The 14,258-nt window shown below is 45.6% G+C and overlaps 1 protein-coding gene across 1 annotated transcript in view; it reads left to right on the top strand.

Annotated features, from left to right (window-relative positions):
- The window catches only part of LOC119394339 (E3 ubiquitin-protein ligase TTC3), a 167,003-nt gene extending 152,958 nt beyond the window's left edge, over positions 1-14,045 (top strand). The window contains exons 39-43 of the mRNA XM_049416060.1: positions 1,529-1,611; positions 7,083-7,218; positions 7,648-7,701; positions 9,528-9,752; positions 13,831-14,045. Of these exons, the coding sequence (XP_049272017.1) occupies positions 1,529-1,611; positions 7,083-7,218; positions 7,648-7,701; positions 9,528-9,752; positions 13,831-13,920 (588 nt within the window). The 3' untranslated portion in view covers positions 13,921-14,045. The remainder of the gene's footprint in view (positions 1-1,528; positions 1,612-7,082; positions 7,219-7,647; positions 7,702-9,527; positions 9,753-13,830) is intronic.
- Positions 14,046-14,258: the final 213 nt, after the last annotated feature.

Here is a 14,258-nt window from a genome sequence, read left to right as displayed (position 1 = left end):
ACACACAACACAGACTTTAACACAACCGATAACTGACGATTTACACACAACACACTACAGCATTCCTTATGTACATTCTAAACGTCCTACGCGCCTCGGCACACAAACTGTCCTACTCGCCGTTATGCCTGTTGCCGCTGCGGCGAGGTCGGTCGTCACCGGTACGCTGCCTTGACCGTGGCGAGGTGGTGGTGGTGGTGATGGTGGCACTGCAGGCCGGTAGATCACCAGGCCACTGCAGTGCAGGTTAACTGCCCGTCGCCAACATGAGCCGCGGCCACCTCGTGACACCACTCGGGCCCCAAGACCTCAGGCCAGGAACAGGCTAGGCTGCCGGCCTCCGTGTCAGCACCGGGCACAGAGCGGGAATCAGGCTCACCAGGTCCACACGGCTGCCGGACGCCTGGTTGAGTGACGCAGCCCGAAGCAAGAAGCCAGGCTCACCAGGTCCGCAATGCTGCTGGACGCCTGGTTGCGCGATGTCGCGACCCGAACCGCCGACCAGCGGCTGCCGTTCCAACCGTGTCGCGCTCCAACTGCTCGAACCGCACGCCCCGCTCGCGCTTCCTTTTCCTCGTCTCCTCTTCCAAGGCGTAACGCAGAGCAGAACTGTCGTTCCTCTTCGCCCCGTCACGGGCCACACAATCCACATCATCACAGCGCGTTTGCGATGTTCGCTACGAGTGCGGCGCGCCATCGTAATCCCACCGAGCTTCCGCTAGTAGCTCCAAACTAAAACGTAGTTCTTGTTCAAAGTTATCGTCGAGCCGTGAACACAGAGCGATTGCGAACACGCAACGAAGTAGCGCGACTTTCGACAGCCGTGAGCTCGAGACGCACGAGGCTCGAGCTGCAGACGACGATCTCCCGGAGCGAGCATCGGACCAATGGCGAGGCGCGCTGGGGCAACATGGCGGACGCGGCCAATCGGAGGGCTCGAAACGACCTTCGAACATTTGCTTTTTGTGCGCTTGTTTTCGAAGGGAGGAGCCAGCTGCGGCGGGGAATTTGAAGACGGAGAAATGCGCTTTCCGATGAGCCCAAGATATCGGCGCCCGGTGGCGTCGTTGCGGAGCTATGATTTTTTGAGTCGGTGTTTTTTTGCGATTTCCCCAATAATTTTCGCTACCTCGGCAGGCGCAACAATTTTTTTATAGCACTTCTACGCGGTTTTCGGTGAAGATATTTTGGAATCGGATATAAAAAGGGCTATAGAAACTGAAAATGTGATTTTCAAAAAATCGATTTTTTTGCCATTTTTCACGATACGAAAGCCGCGTCCCCCCTTAAAGCAAGCGGAAGAAGTTTCATTTTTAACTGAAAACAACTGGCAAAATAAATTTTTGTTCGCATTACATGAAGCGTCTGCTGTGTGTACACACACCTGCTTACCAAGCTAAATTAAGTGCACACTTTAAAAGGCATTTCGTGACTTTGGTTCTGTTAGCCCAGGATAGACAAAATAGCCACGTCTAGTTTTATGTTCCAAAGTTTCTGTAACAAGCACCACATATAAACATGCTTTCAGGCGGTGCAAGAGCCATCGGGCCAGTCACATCGAAGCGAGAAGCTGATGCAGAAACTCATGGAAAGGTACCCCGGTTGCTCACGGTGAGTGCAGCTTTTGCTGGTCTTTTTCATTACTTGCATAATTTACATTACGAGAGTACCAACACAATTTCAAAGCCGTAGAAGTTTCGCCAAGCGCTATTTGCACGCAGAAAGGTCACAGTGTTCAAGTATGGACCAAGTATTACTTTGTCTTGTTGCAATTCAGCGTAGTAGAGATGATCGTCACATAATGACAAGGAGCAAAATTTGCTGGTGTCATGTAGCAGTAAGGCTGGGTTGGATGCGCCTGCTCGTAGAAAGATAAAAGTAGAGCTGTGCGAATAGCAAAATTTTGGGTGCGAAGCGAATTCGAATAATGAAGATTGAGTGCGAATCGAATCGAATAATTTCGAATAATTTTCGAATATTTCTCAAACATTTTTCGAATACTTCGAAGCGAAATTTCAGAAAAAAAAGAGAGGATTCCAAAGCATATTCTTATGAGATAGCAACATGGAAGTGTTTCTTTTCACTAGGTTGATGAAGTGCTGGCGAGGTGGTGTTTCATAGTTAGTTGTCTTATCAAGAATGAGGCAATGTAGAGGCCGAATTGTATTTATGTACATGATTTGGTGCAACCAAAGTGCTGCCAACAACACTTTACACGTGATAGGCAGTGATGCCATTTCCTCAGCCTCTCCTTCTCTTTCAACTTCTGTGGAAGGCCAACTGATGTGGCAGACAGGGGTGTGCTCCCTTCAAGTCCGGAGTTCCAAATCTGCCTCGTAGACGTCGATATATAAGAACATCTGAAACTTTGGATGCTAAAAATCTTCGGCTTCCGATGTTTCGGACTTCCTGCCCAAATTTCAGGTCCAAAACAGCATTAATTGGGCCCCCACCTCTGCCACATCTTTCGTCTCCATGTTAGAACCAGCGTTTTCTTGGGTTAATACATTTGCGACCGTAGCGGAGCTTGAAAGGCAGCTTTGCCGCAATACGGGGGTGGGATGAGGTGAAGCATATTGAAAATCTAGGGACCACTTCCAAACGGACGTTTTCTCTCTTGGCTAAGTTCAACCGTAGCGGAGCTTGAAAGGCAGCTTTGCCGCAATACGGGGGTGGGATGAGGTGAAGCATATTGAAAATCTAGGGACCACTTCCAAACGGACGTTTTCTCTCTTGGCTAAGTTCAACCGTAACGGACCTTGAAAGGCAGCTTTGCCGCATTACGGGGGTGTGAGGAGGTGAAGCATATTAAAAATCTAGGGACCACTTCCAATCAGACGTTGACTGTCTCTTGCCTCAGTTCGACCGTAACGGAGCCTGAAAGGCAGCTTTGCCGCAACACGGGGGTGTGATGAGGTGAAGCATATTGAAAATCTAGGGATTACTTCCAACCGGACTTTGTCTCTTGGGTAAGTTCGACCGTAACGGAGCTTGAAAGGCAGCTTTGCCGCAATACGAGAGTGTAATGAGGTGAAGCATACTGAAAATCTGAAGGGGTCACTTTCAACTGGACGTTGACTGCATTTGTATTTGGGAAGTTCGAATAGCAAACACTATTCGAAAAATATTCGAAATTTCGAATATTCGCACACCCCTAGATAAAAGAAAGGACCGGGGAGGGGTGGAGAAAGAAGAGACCTGCGTTCATTTATTGTGCATACGCTCATGCTTAGCAGCCACAGCCATGATAGGAACAGAGCAAGCCTGTAAACTGCTACGTAACGGCAGGCCATGACAATCCCGAGATAACTAAGGGGGTTGAGTCAACCCCCCCTCTCTGGCTACACCTATGCACTTGAATGACTGGCAGCTGCGTACTCAAGCCAACAAGGCCTCCAATTCGTTTCTGAAGCCACAATGCAGTAGCATGGTTACAGCAGCAGCATTGATGAAAACTTAAGTCTGCATTCGTTGTGGAGAACTCCTTGGAGGATAAACAAAACAAGTGATCGAGTGGACAAAGGCGTCAAAGAAGAGATGCACTGTATTAAAATGAAGAGGGCGAGGCTGGAAGTGACAGCTACCGATTTTTAGGGGTGTGCAAATATTCGAAATTTCGAATATTTTTCGAATAGTGCTTGCTATTCGATTCGATTCGCACTGGAATTTTACTATTCGAACTATTCGAACTTCCCAAAAACAAATGCAGTCGAACTTCCCAAAAACAAATGCAGTCAATGTCCGATTGAAAGTGACCCCTTCAGATTTTCAATATGCTTCACCTCATTACACTCTCGTATTGCAGCAAAGCTGCCTTTCTAGCTCCCTTACGGTCGAACTTTGCCAAGAACAGTCGTCTGATTGAAAGTGGTCCCTAGATTTTCAATATGCTTCACCTCATCCCACCCCCGTATTGCGGCAAAGCTGCCTTTCAAGCTCCGCTACGGTCGCAAATGTATTAACTCAAGAAAACGCTGGTTCCAATATGGAGATGAAAGATGTGGCAGAGTTGGGGGCTCGGTTAATGCTGTTTTGGACCTGAAATTTGGGCAGGAAGTCCGAAAAATCGGACGCCGAAGCTTTTTAGCATCCAAAATTTCAGATGTTCTTATATATCGACGTCTACGAGGCAGATTTGGAACTCCGGACTGAAGGGAGCACACCCTTCTCCGCCACATCAGTTGGGCTTCCACAGAAGTTGAGAGAGGAGGAGAGGCTGAGGAAATGGCATCTTTGCCTATCATGTGTAAAATGTTGTCGGCAACACTTTGGTTGTGCCAAATCATGTACATAAATAGAATTCGGCCTCTACATTGCCTCATTCTTGATAAGAAAACTATGAAACACCACCCCTCCAGTGCTTCATCAACCTAGCGAAAAGAAACACTTTCATGTTGCTATCTCATAAGAATATGCTTAGAAATTAGAGCTGTGCGAATAGCAAAATTTTGGGTGCGAAGTGAATTCGAATATTGAAGTGTGAGTGCGAATCGATTATTTTTCGAATATTTCTCTATTTCTAGAATATTTTTCGAATACTTCGAAGTGAAATTGCAGTTAGAGAGGATTCCTAAGCATATTCTTATGAGATAGCAACATGAGTGTTTCTTTTCGCTAGGTTGATGAAGCACTGGCGGGGTGGTGTTTCATAGTTGTCTTATCAAGAATGAGGCAATGTAGAGGCCGAATTGTATTTATGGTGCATCCAAATTGTTGTCGACAACACTTTACACGTGATAGGCAGTGATGCCATTTCCTCAGCCTCTCCTTCTCTTTCAACTTCTGTGGAAGGCCAGCTGATGTGGCGGACAAGGGTGTGCTCCCTTCAAGTCCGGATTTCCAAACCTGCCTCGTAGACGTCGATATATAAGAACATAAGAAATTTTGGATGCTAAAAACCTTCGGCTTCCGATTTTTCGGACTTCCTGCCCAAGTTTCAGGTCCAAAACTGCAGTAATTGAGCGCCCACCTCTGCCACGTCTTTCATCTCCATGTTGGAACCAGCGTTTTCTTGAGTTAATACATTTGCGACCGTAGCAGAGCATGAAAGGCAGCTTTGCCGCGATAACGGGGTGTGATGAGGTGAAGCATATCGAAAATCTAGGGACCACTTCCAATCGGACGTTGACTGTGTCTTGGCAGTGTTCAACCATAATGGAGCTTGAAAGGCAGCTTTGCCGCAATGCGAGAGTGTACTGAGGTGAAGCATATTGAAAATCTGAAGGGGTCACTTTCAATCAGACGTTGACTGTATTTGTCTTTGGGAAGTTCGAATAGTAAAATTTCAGTGCGAATCGAATCGAATAGCAAACACTATTCGAAAAATATTTGAAATTTCGAATATTCGCACACCCCTATTAGGAATCCTCTCTAACTGCAATTTCACTTCAAAGTATTCGAAAAATATTCTAGAAATATTCGAAAAATATTCGATTCGATTCGCACTCACACCTCAATACTCGAATTTGCTTCGCACCCAAAATTTTGCTATTCGCACAGCTCTAATTTAACCCTTTGAGGATCGAACTTTTTTGTGAAATGCACTCCAAAAATGTGGATTTTTTTTAATTGCAAAATTAAACGCTTTCTTTCTTTTTGCTCCCGAAGAGTGCGGTGGAAGCTACACAGGGAGGGATGACAAAGGGGAAAGCATAGAGTTTCCTACAATACTTACTAGAGGGAACTCTGGCGCTAGTGTCTATGGGGGCTGCAACGCATGACGCTTCAGCCAGCATGGGAATGATGGGTAGTACACAAATTTGTCTAAACTTCGTACTTTCGGCTCCGTTTGGCTCCGCGTCGGCTGCATCCGCTTTGTCGCAAAACGAAGTTCAGCAAAAGTCAGCAGTTTCACTTCGCCACTTTAACTTCTTTAGGCTCAGCGATTCAAACCTGGTCACGAAGTTCACAACGATCCATTCTTTTATCCGTAAGAAAACCAAAACATAGCAATAAACAAAGCCACAAGTACGTTTGAAGCCGCAAGCACGAAGACTAGGCAAATTTGTGTACTACCCATCATTCCCATGGTAGCTGAACGATCGCAGCGCCAGAGTCCCCTCTAGTTAATTTTAGGAAACTCTATGGGGGAAAGAATCTACATCAGCGTGCGTCTAGAAACACATTCGCTCACTCCCGGTGTGATACTGGAGCACAGTAGTGTTGCTACTGTGTAGTTTTAGCACACTATAAAGCATGGCACCAGCATTTGGCGGCATTCCGTGGCAAGAAGCGCATCTGGTTCAAATGCTACTCCTGATTCAATGTCAGATAGCAGCAGTCTGCCATATGACGACATACAGCTGGTACTGGCAGCCAAAAGGAGTGAGGATGGGCCTCTGTATGAAACGAGGGCACTTAAGAAAGTGGCAACCTTGTGCTTCGCTTGTGAACTTCCCTGGACGGGCACAGCTGCAATTATTTGGCGGAGCTGTTTGCAGTAGCGTCTGCATTTTGCGATACATTTTTTCAACAAGCGCCAGGGGTGGTTGAGGATCCCCTCTGACAGCCTGTGCCGACAGCTATGCTGAGTGGGCAGAAGCCACAAGTGACATCACCTTCATAATTGCTAATGACAAAAGTGTAAAGTTAAGACTCTGGAGCTTGAAGAAATGGATTCTGAGTTGAAGGAAAAGCTTTGGGAATTAGCACTTTTTGAAAATGGGCCTTTTTATGTGTGTGTGCACCCACGCGCTCTATGTCTAGATTGTGAGCTGTATTAGTTTAAGTAAACTGACAAAAGGGAGGTTATGACCTGCAGAGAACAGAACAATGCAGTAAACAAAAAAAAAAAAGAGCTGGGAAAGGTGCTGTAAAAACTTCTTTATTCAGTTGTTGATTGGGGAAGATGCACCTGCTTTTGCTTGTGTGCAGAAAAAGATGTGCTTCCAAGCTGTAAAAGATTGTCTTTTTTGTCTTTTTGTCTTTTTTTACAATCTCGAACAGTGTTTCAAGTCCTTGAAACATCTTCGTTGGGGCCTTGAAAGTCCCTGAATACTCTTGACATATTTTTTTTCTTGACAGTTGCTATGAACTCTGTGGCTCGGTTAACTCGTAGTTTTCCCTCTCCGCGCACTTTGCAGTGAGGAAATCAAGGCGGCGCTCAAGCGTGTTTACGAGGCAAAGGGCTTCAAAGGTTTGACCATTGCCGACATCATCAAGGACACATCAGATGTTTTAGATAAGACATTCCCTCATGCCCGGGCAGCAAACACCCAGGTATGCATTCATAAACTGTTACTACTTGAAAATGGTTGTTCAAGTAGCGTTAATGGGATCCACTGTGGCGACTTGGTGTCTGCGGTAGGGTGCTTGCTGAACACAGACCCAGGTTCAGTTCTAGCCCATGGTGGCCACATTTTGAGTTAAGTGACATGCAAAAACACCTGTGGTAAAACCCCAGGCGGTGAAACTTAATTCAGAGTTCATCACCATGGCGGGCCTCATTATTATGTTGTTTTGGCAGGTAAAACCAGATTTGAAGTTTAATGATCTTGATAACGATGTCCCAGTTAACGGCAATGGGCCTTCGTTAACATGGAGGTCACTGTGGTGCCACGAAGGTTGGGCAGCACGATGGACAATGTTCATGATGCATGCTAGTTAAACATCGAGAGTACAGGTTGCTGATGGGCATTCTCGTTTTAGGCTGAAGAGGAGCACAAGGTGCCAGCCAGGGCGCCACAGTTTGCTGTTCCACAGGTGAGTGTGGTGAAATGTACAGTGGCAACAAGAAAAAAACTAATGAAAACACCTTATCGCTGTAATCGCCGAATCATCATGGTCCAGTGCTGCTGTACAGGAATGGGCAGATAGTGAAGGTGGCAGTGTAAGGGAGGAGAAAGGTTCCAAGTTTTATACCGTCAAACTTTTGCATGTAAAGGATTGTTGTAACTAATTATGGTACATAATGAAGTAAATATGTATTAATTTGAGTTAAAAACAGCACATAATGAACGCGGTCAGACTCTTTTACTGCAAATTAAGGCTTTTTCTTTTTCGGTAAGGGTGCAGTTGCAACAGGTTTTAAGCGGCCGGCCATTATTTTTTGAAGCCGCTTGCACTTACCAGCCACACCTCTATTAACTCTATAAAATTATTTGGATGTCCTGTTAAAGCAGACTTGCAAGACTTTTGTTGAACCAGTGCATAGCTTCGCTTCGCAAAACCATAACAGGTCTTGCTCGACTGTTAAAATTCGGCGTGTGTTGTTACAAAACAACCGCCACCACTATATATGAAGGTGCTGAAACTCAGGTTGGCGCCTTGCTTTCATGTGATTAAAGACCGCCCCTCTTTATTTTAGTGGCGTACGACGGTTTTCAATGTTGCGTGTTCATCAGATTGAGCATAGAGCAAATGGTTTGATTTGGATAGCATTGGCATCTTGCCACTCTAGGCAACACCAAAGCTTTTGATGACAAGCTACAGTGACAGAATAGATGCAATAGCTTTGCTTTTCCCATGTTACCATAGTGTGTCATACATGCGTTTTGCTTCGGCATTATGCATGATCTACCGCCACTGTGAAGAGGACTTCACCAGTGTGGCATCACATCGTGGTCACCAGATCTCAGCACCAACAAAATCTTTTTGCATTGGTTGAATTAGTTTTTACATTGTGCCATATTATTTGATCCATTTTGCAGCTCTTTGACTAAAAAAAAAAAGAACTTTGTTACTATACTTAACATAAAAGGTCAAATTTCGGTTTAACGAAGTTTTGACATAACGAAGTAAATTGTGATTTTACCACCTTTGTTATGTTGAGCTTTAACTGTCTGGTGATTAATGAGCAATAACAAGAGCAGGCGCGCAGACCAAAAGAAACATTTTATTTGACATTTCAACCGGGAACCAGCCTTTGTCGCTCTTGAGAAAGGCCAGTGCCCAGCTGATACTGAATTAGATGGATCTTATTGGTTTCCTACATATGGCCTTCACTTCTTATATTATTATATGTTTACTTCTTCTGATTCACATGCATAAAGATTGTGTATGAACTTTAAAGGGACACTGCAGAGATAAAAGATTTTTCTGATATCAGTAAATTACTCTTTCACAATACCAAAATCGCCGTGCTAGCTGTGAGAGGGTGTTTAAGTGAGAACGCGCAGAAAGAAAATGCGGGTGGCAACACCACCTTGCAGTTGCCGGAGCAGTTGCCATGATGTCAGATTTTGACGGCTAACACTGGCGCCTACGTAGGTCTTAATCGGTAAAAATGAAGTACATTGTCTTCTGAGGGAGCCAGATACTTAACATATCATGTTTCAGGAAATTTCATTAAAAATCTGTGACATCACCATTGGAGATTTCGGTGAGAAATTTAGAAAGTGAAACTTGCAACATTGATTTTCTCACATTTTAATAATCCTATGGTCGTGAAATTAACGATGGTAGGGTTTTCAGAGTATAGTTTAACAGTCTAAACTAATTTACTGTTTCACTTTAGTGTCCCCTTGAGGGTTAAACTGCAGAGACAAGATTTTAGTTTGTGTGCCCGAGCCCCTAACCCTCCATTTCAGCCCAAACCACGGCTGGTGCTCAAGGCGATGCGGCCAAGCCAATCGGCCATGTCGCAGCCACAGCCGCCACCCCCTGCGCCACCGCAGCAGAAGACATGGACCAGCCACCACGAGCCACGGCAATCATGGAATGGTCGCACAACTCAGTGTAGCATTTGCCTGGAGGACCTCAACGGTCACACCCGGGAAATGCGCACATCCTGTGGCCACTGCTTCCACGAAAAGGTGTGTTTATAGGAGGGTGTGCATAGTGAGCATAGGGTGTGCACATGTGAGGCTAGAAACAGAAAGGAATCTGGGAAGGAGGCTCTTGCTTGAGTCTTGGCACATTCAGAACATACCTGCAAATGTGAACCGGCCCCTAGGAACAATGACCTCAGCATACGTTCACGGTCTTTGAAACTGAGGGAAAGGGAAATCCGGAGCCGTGGTGAAACAAGACGGGGAGATGCTTCCATGACCAACCTAATCGCCTCCTGAGGAAGGGACCGAATCGGTCCCGAAACGTCGGGCTCTCTATAAACTTGGCTGGAGCCATTTCAACCTCCTAAATCCTCCTCCCAGCCGGACAAATTCCTGTCGAAATGTTTACATTTAAGGTTTCACTAAAGTACATCGTGAGGACAGGAGATCAACATGAGAAGCCAAGCAAGGTGGGCTCTTAAAGGGGCCCTGCAGCACTTTTCCAAGTAATCATGAAATGACCTCGCTATCAGAGTTTATTGCCTCATGAATTGACTGCCACAAAAATTTTTAGAATCCATCTAGTACGAGTGGAGTTTGAGATTCGTCATATCCCTTGAGAGCTTTCTCTCTCCTTTCGTCCCAGCAAGCGAGCTGAAAGCTACACAGAGGAGAGGGGAGGGTGAGAGGGATCACTTTTTTTTTCCTTCAAACACGCGTGCAGCCAACGTATAAATGTTGTGCGCAGCTCACTTAACCCACACCGCGACACGCCACGGCACACAGCGGCAGCCACAGTAACTACACAGCTCGCTATGTTCAAATCAGCCAATGGCTGTGTCTTTTTTGGTATGTGACGCAGTTGATTTGGGTATATGGCATCATTTGTGGAGAGAAGAGTGAGTGCTTTCTAGCTGACTTTGAACATTTTATTGTAAATTCCTTGCCACATGCTGCACTATGTTTGGCTCACATGCTCACTGGAGCATTGACGACCGATCGGCAGCATTTTCTGACCATGTTCAAAAGTTGTTGCAGGGCCCTTCGGCGATTTTTCGATGTCTGTCAATCTCTGTGAAATTCACTGGGTACGTTCCTTCCTTTGCACACTTCGATCATTTACGCAAAATTGCAGGCTCGAGAGAGGCGCAGATTGCTTACAAATGAAGTTTATTGATTACCTCAAACCGCTCACTTGGCTTCCCACAATTACTGGCCACATAGTGTGTGACATCAGCCGGGGCACAGCAACGGAAGTGCCGATACAGGTGTTTGGGCATGCAGCGTCAAGAAGTTAACTATTGTGTTTTTTTAGCGAGTGCCTCGCTGGTGTCCTTGACATTAAAAAGTTTTATTCAGAGTTATGCCACTGCCAAAAAATTACACTAGCTATGAAGCAGAATATATTTGCTTGCGTCATGTGCTTCCCTGTTCGATTTTTCTACCGTCAGATGGCCGCTCAAGTTTGTTGCTACGGTAATCAAGCTAAACGCTAAGAAGTTGTGGACTAGCTAAAACTCTAACATTGTAATGAAAAGAATGCATAAGTTTGGGTACAGCTGCATTTAATGTTGGGGCGATATAATGGAAGTATTATGCAAATAATTGTTGGGGTTTTACATCCCAAAGCCAGGATATGATTGAGGGATGCCGTAGTGGAAGGCTTCAGAAATTTTGACCATCTGGTGTTCTTTAATGTAAACTTAAATCTAAGTACACGGGCCTCAAGCATTTTGCCTCGATTGAAATGCAACCACCGCGGCCAGGATTTGATCCCGCAACCTTCGAGTCAGCATTCGAGCACCACAACCACTAGACCACAGTGGTGGGTTGAAGTTTAATGCAAGCAAAGTACAAGCCACCTTTCACCCTATGCGTAGCTTGCTGTAAAAGGATAGACCTGGGATATGTTAGGGAGAGAGTTCGCGTACGGTAAATCTGCGCTGCTAAAAGACCCTTTTCAACCACAGACATGGCACAAACTGTACACCGTGGTCACGTTTTCACTGAGCGTCTGCTTTTCGCAGCTTTCATCCTCCGCCTTTATGCTTGCCAGGCCGACATGCCTTGCGCGACTTCTGGCTAGTGCCCCCTTAATACGTCACGCAAGGATAATATACAGTCGATCCCGGATATATCGAACTCGAAGGGGACCGCGAAATAGTTCAATATATCGATAATTCGAAATACGAGATATGCGTATTTAAGGCTGTAATTTTAAAGCACTGCAGGCGTCGATACAGTTTTCTGAAATCGTAAAATGCACGAACATGACGATTCGCTCACATATCCTAAAGAGCAATGCGAGAACTTCTTTTGCAAGTTAGCGCACTTTATTTTGCATGCAAATAGTACGTAAACTTGCCTTGCTTCTTGCGCGCCGTGAATTCATCAAGTCATCGTCACTATCATCAAAGCTTTCCAATTAAGTAAATTCAGCACCTTCCGCCACAACAGCGGTGATTGACGCTGAACGCTGATGCGAACTCTGTAGCGCGGTAAAGGGTTTAGCGGTGGCAGCGGCGGCTGGCATCTTCAAACCGCATGGGTCCATTTCCGCAGTACCGGCAACGTCAGCTATGATCTCAGTATCGATGCAATCAGAAACAGCTACGTCGTTATCTGCACCAATGAAGTCACTCGCTGTGCTCCCATCCGATACGACGCCCAGAAACACTAAGTCGCAAAATTCACTGACGCACCGTACGCCGTAGTCGGCGGTCATGACGCGCCCCCGAAGTCGTCACCTGGCACCAAGGCCCGTAAGGAAACAGTGCACGACAGTGCTTTATTTGACGCCGTTCCAAGCACCGGTCATCATTTTTATCGCTACGAGCGGAACAATGTTTAGTTCGACTCCCGATTGACGATTTATCAAGAACGAAGCGAGAAGTACACAAGTCCACATGCCGCAAGAGACAACGCTGCACGAAGAAATTTCTCCACTGTCGACATGTTGGTGATACCGATGGCTCTTGTGGCTTTGCAGAAGGCAGCCGCTACTTTGGCGAGGAATGCGAAAAAAAGCGTAGCCTCCGAGATCACCATTTTAAAACCGAAAACATTAAAAATACGTCACGAGGTTGCGGATCTCGAAGGCCATGCTTTGCGGGCCCGCATGCCATCGTGCGCGAACAGGCGAGGACGGGAATGCAAACTTTACAAGGCTGCCAAGTCACTTCGAATTCTCATTTTGATGCCCTCGGCAATTAGCCCATGCGTTAAAACCTGCGGATCGCGCGTCAAATATACCGATGAACTGACAAGCGCTGTGCAACGAACTAGAGCAACGCAATTTCGTCACCTGCGCGTGACGAGAGATTGGAACTTATAAGAACGCTGCCAAAAAATGATCAATATTTGTTAGGAAAAATGCACTTTCTGGGCTTCGGCGTGGGGCAGCGTTCAATATAGCGGATGTTTAGCTGTGCGGGAGTTCGATATACGTGCGCACCAGCCCTATACTTTTGCATGGGAAATTCAAGGGGATTTCTCAACTGTTCGATATAGCCAATAATTCGATATATCCGAGTTCGATATGCCCGGGATCGACTGTACTGCTCATTTGGGTTTTGGTTACAGTTTTGCACCTTTTTTGCTTATTTAAGCTTATTTTCAAATCTGCTAGGATTTCTACTATGAGGAGCATCCTCAGGATCATAGAATTGCCACTAGCTAGACCCGGTCAAAAAATCCCCAGAGTTGGCCTCAAAGCACGAAAAGATAGACAAAAATGCGCACAACAATAGCTCTGTGTTGGAGCCCCACATTTTTTTCCCCTTTCCGCAGATGAGACGTTTGTATTTCTGGGGTGACAGCCAGTTCTCGATATGGATAACTACAATTGACTGAAAAGAAAAAGGAGGCTTTCGACTTTCAAGTGTCTTAGGCGAATGCGTAAGGGGCCGTCTGAATTTCAATTGCCCGTCGCATAGCTGCCGTAGCATTGTGGCTACATACTCCACTGTGTCTACCATCTACGTGTTTTTTTTTCTTTTTTTTTTTTTTTTTGCAATGCTGGCCGTAACAATTGTGTTTACTACTAGAGGAAAAGTGCCTACTACAAATAATTACTGAACGCAATGACTTGCATCTTCTTCTTCAATGTTCTTGTTCGCAGTGCCTGCAAGAATGGTTCAAGACGGACCACACTTGCCCCAACTGCCGTGCTCATACCCTCTCGGACAAGGACTTCCCCACATTGGGATAATGACCATCCCAAATGGAGACTATTTTTTTTACAGAACTTTTTTTTGTACATTTATCGCACATAAGTGGCGATAAATATTACATTTGTGGCCTTTGCAAGTTGCAATAAATGGCTTTTTTTTTTTATTACAAGCAACTCATTTTTTGTTTCGCCATAAACTCTTGCACCCTGGCTTTTGTTATTAAAGGGACACTAAAGAGAAGAACAATTTTCCTCATGTTAGTAAATTACTTTTCGTGATGCCGAACGAAAATACCATGCTTGCTGCGAGAAGACACTTCCAAAGCGTCGCAAAAGGAAAATGCGGGTGGTGACACGCCACCTTGGAAGTTCTCGCA

Source organism: Rhipicephalus sanguineus, chromosome 5 (genome assembly GCF_013339695.2).
Source record: "Rhipicephalus sanguineus isolate Rsan-2018 chromosome 5, BIME_Rsan_1.4, whole genome shotgun sequence".
Taxonomy (NCBI): Eukaryota; Metazoa; Arthropoda; class Arachnida; order Ixodida; family Ixodidae; genus Rhipicephalus; species Rhipicephalus sanguineus.
Note: the sequence above shows the minus strand (reverse complement) of the source record. Positions and strands in the feature narration are given on the sequence as shown.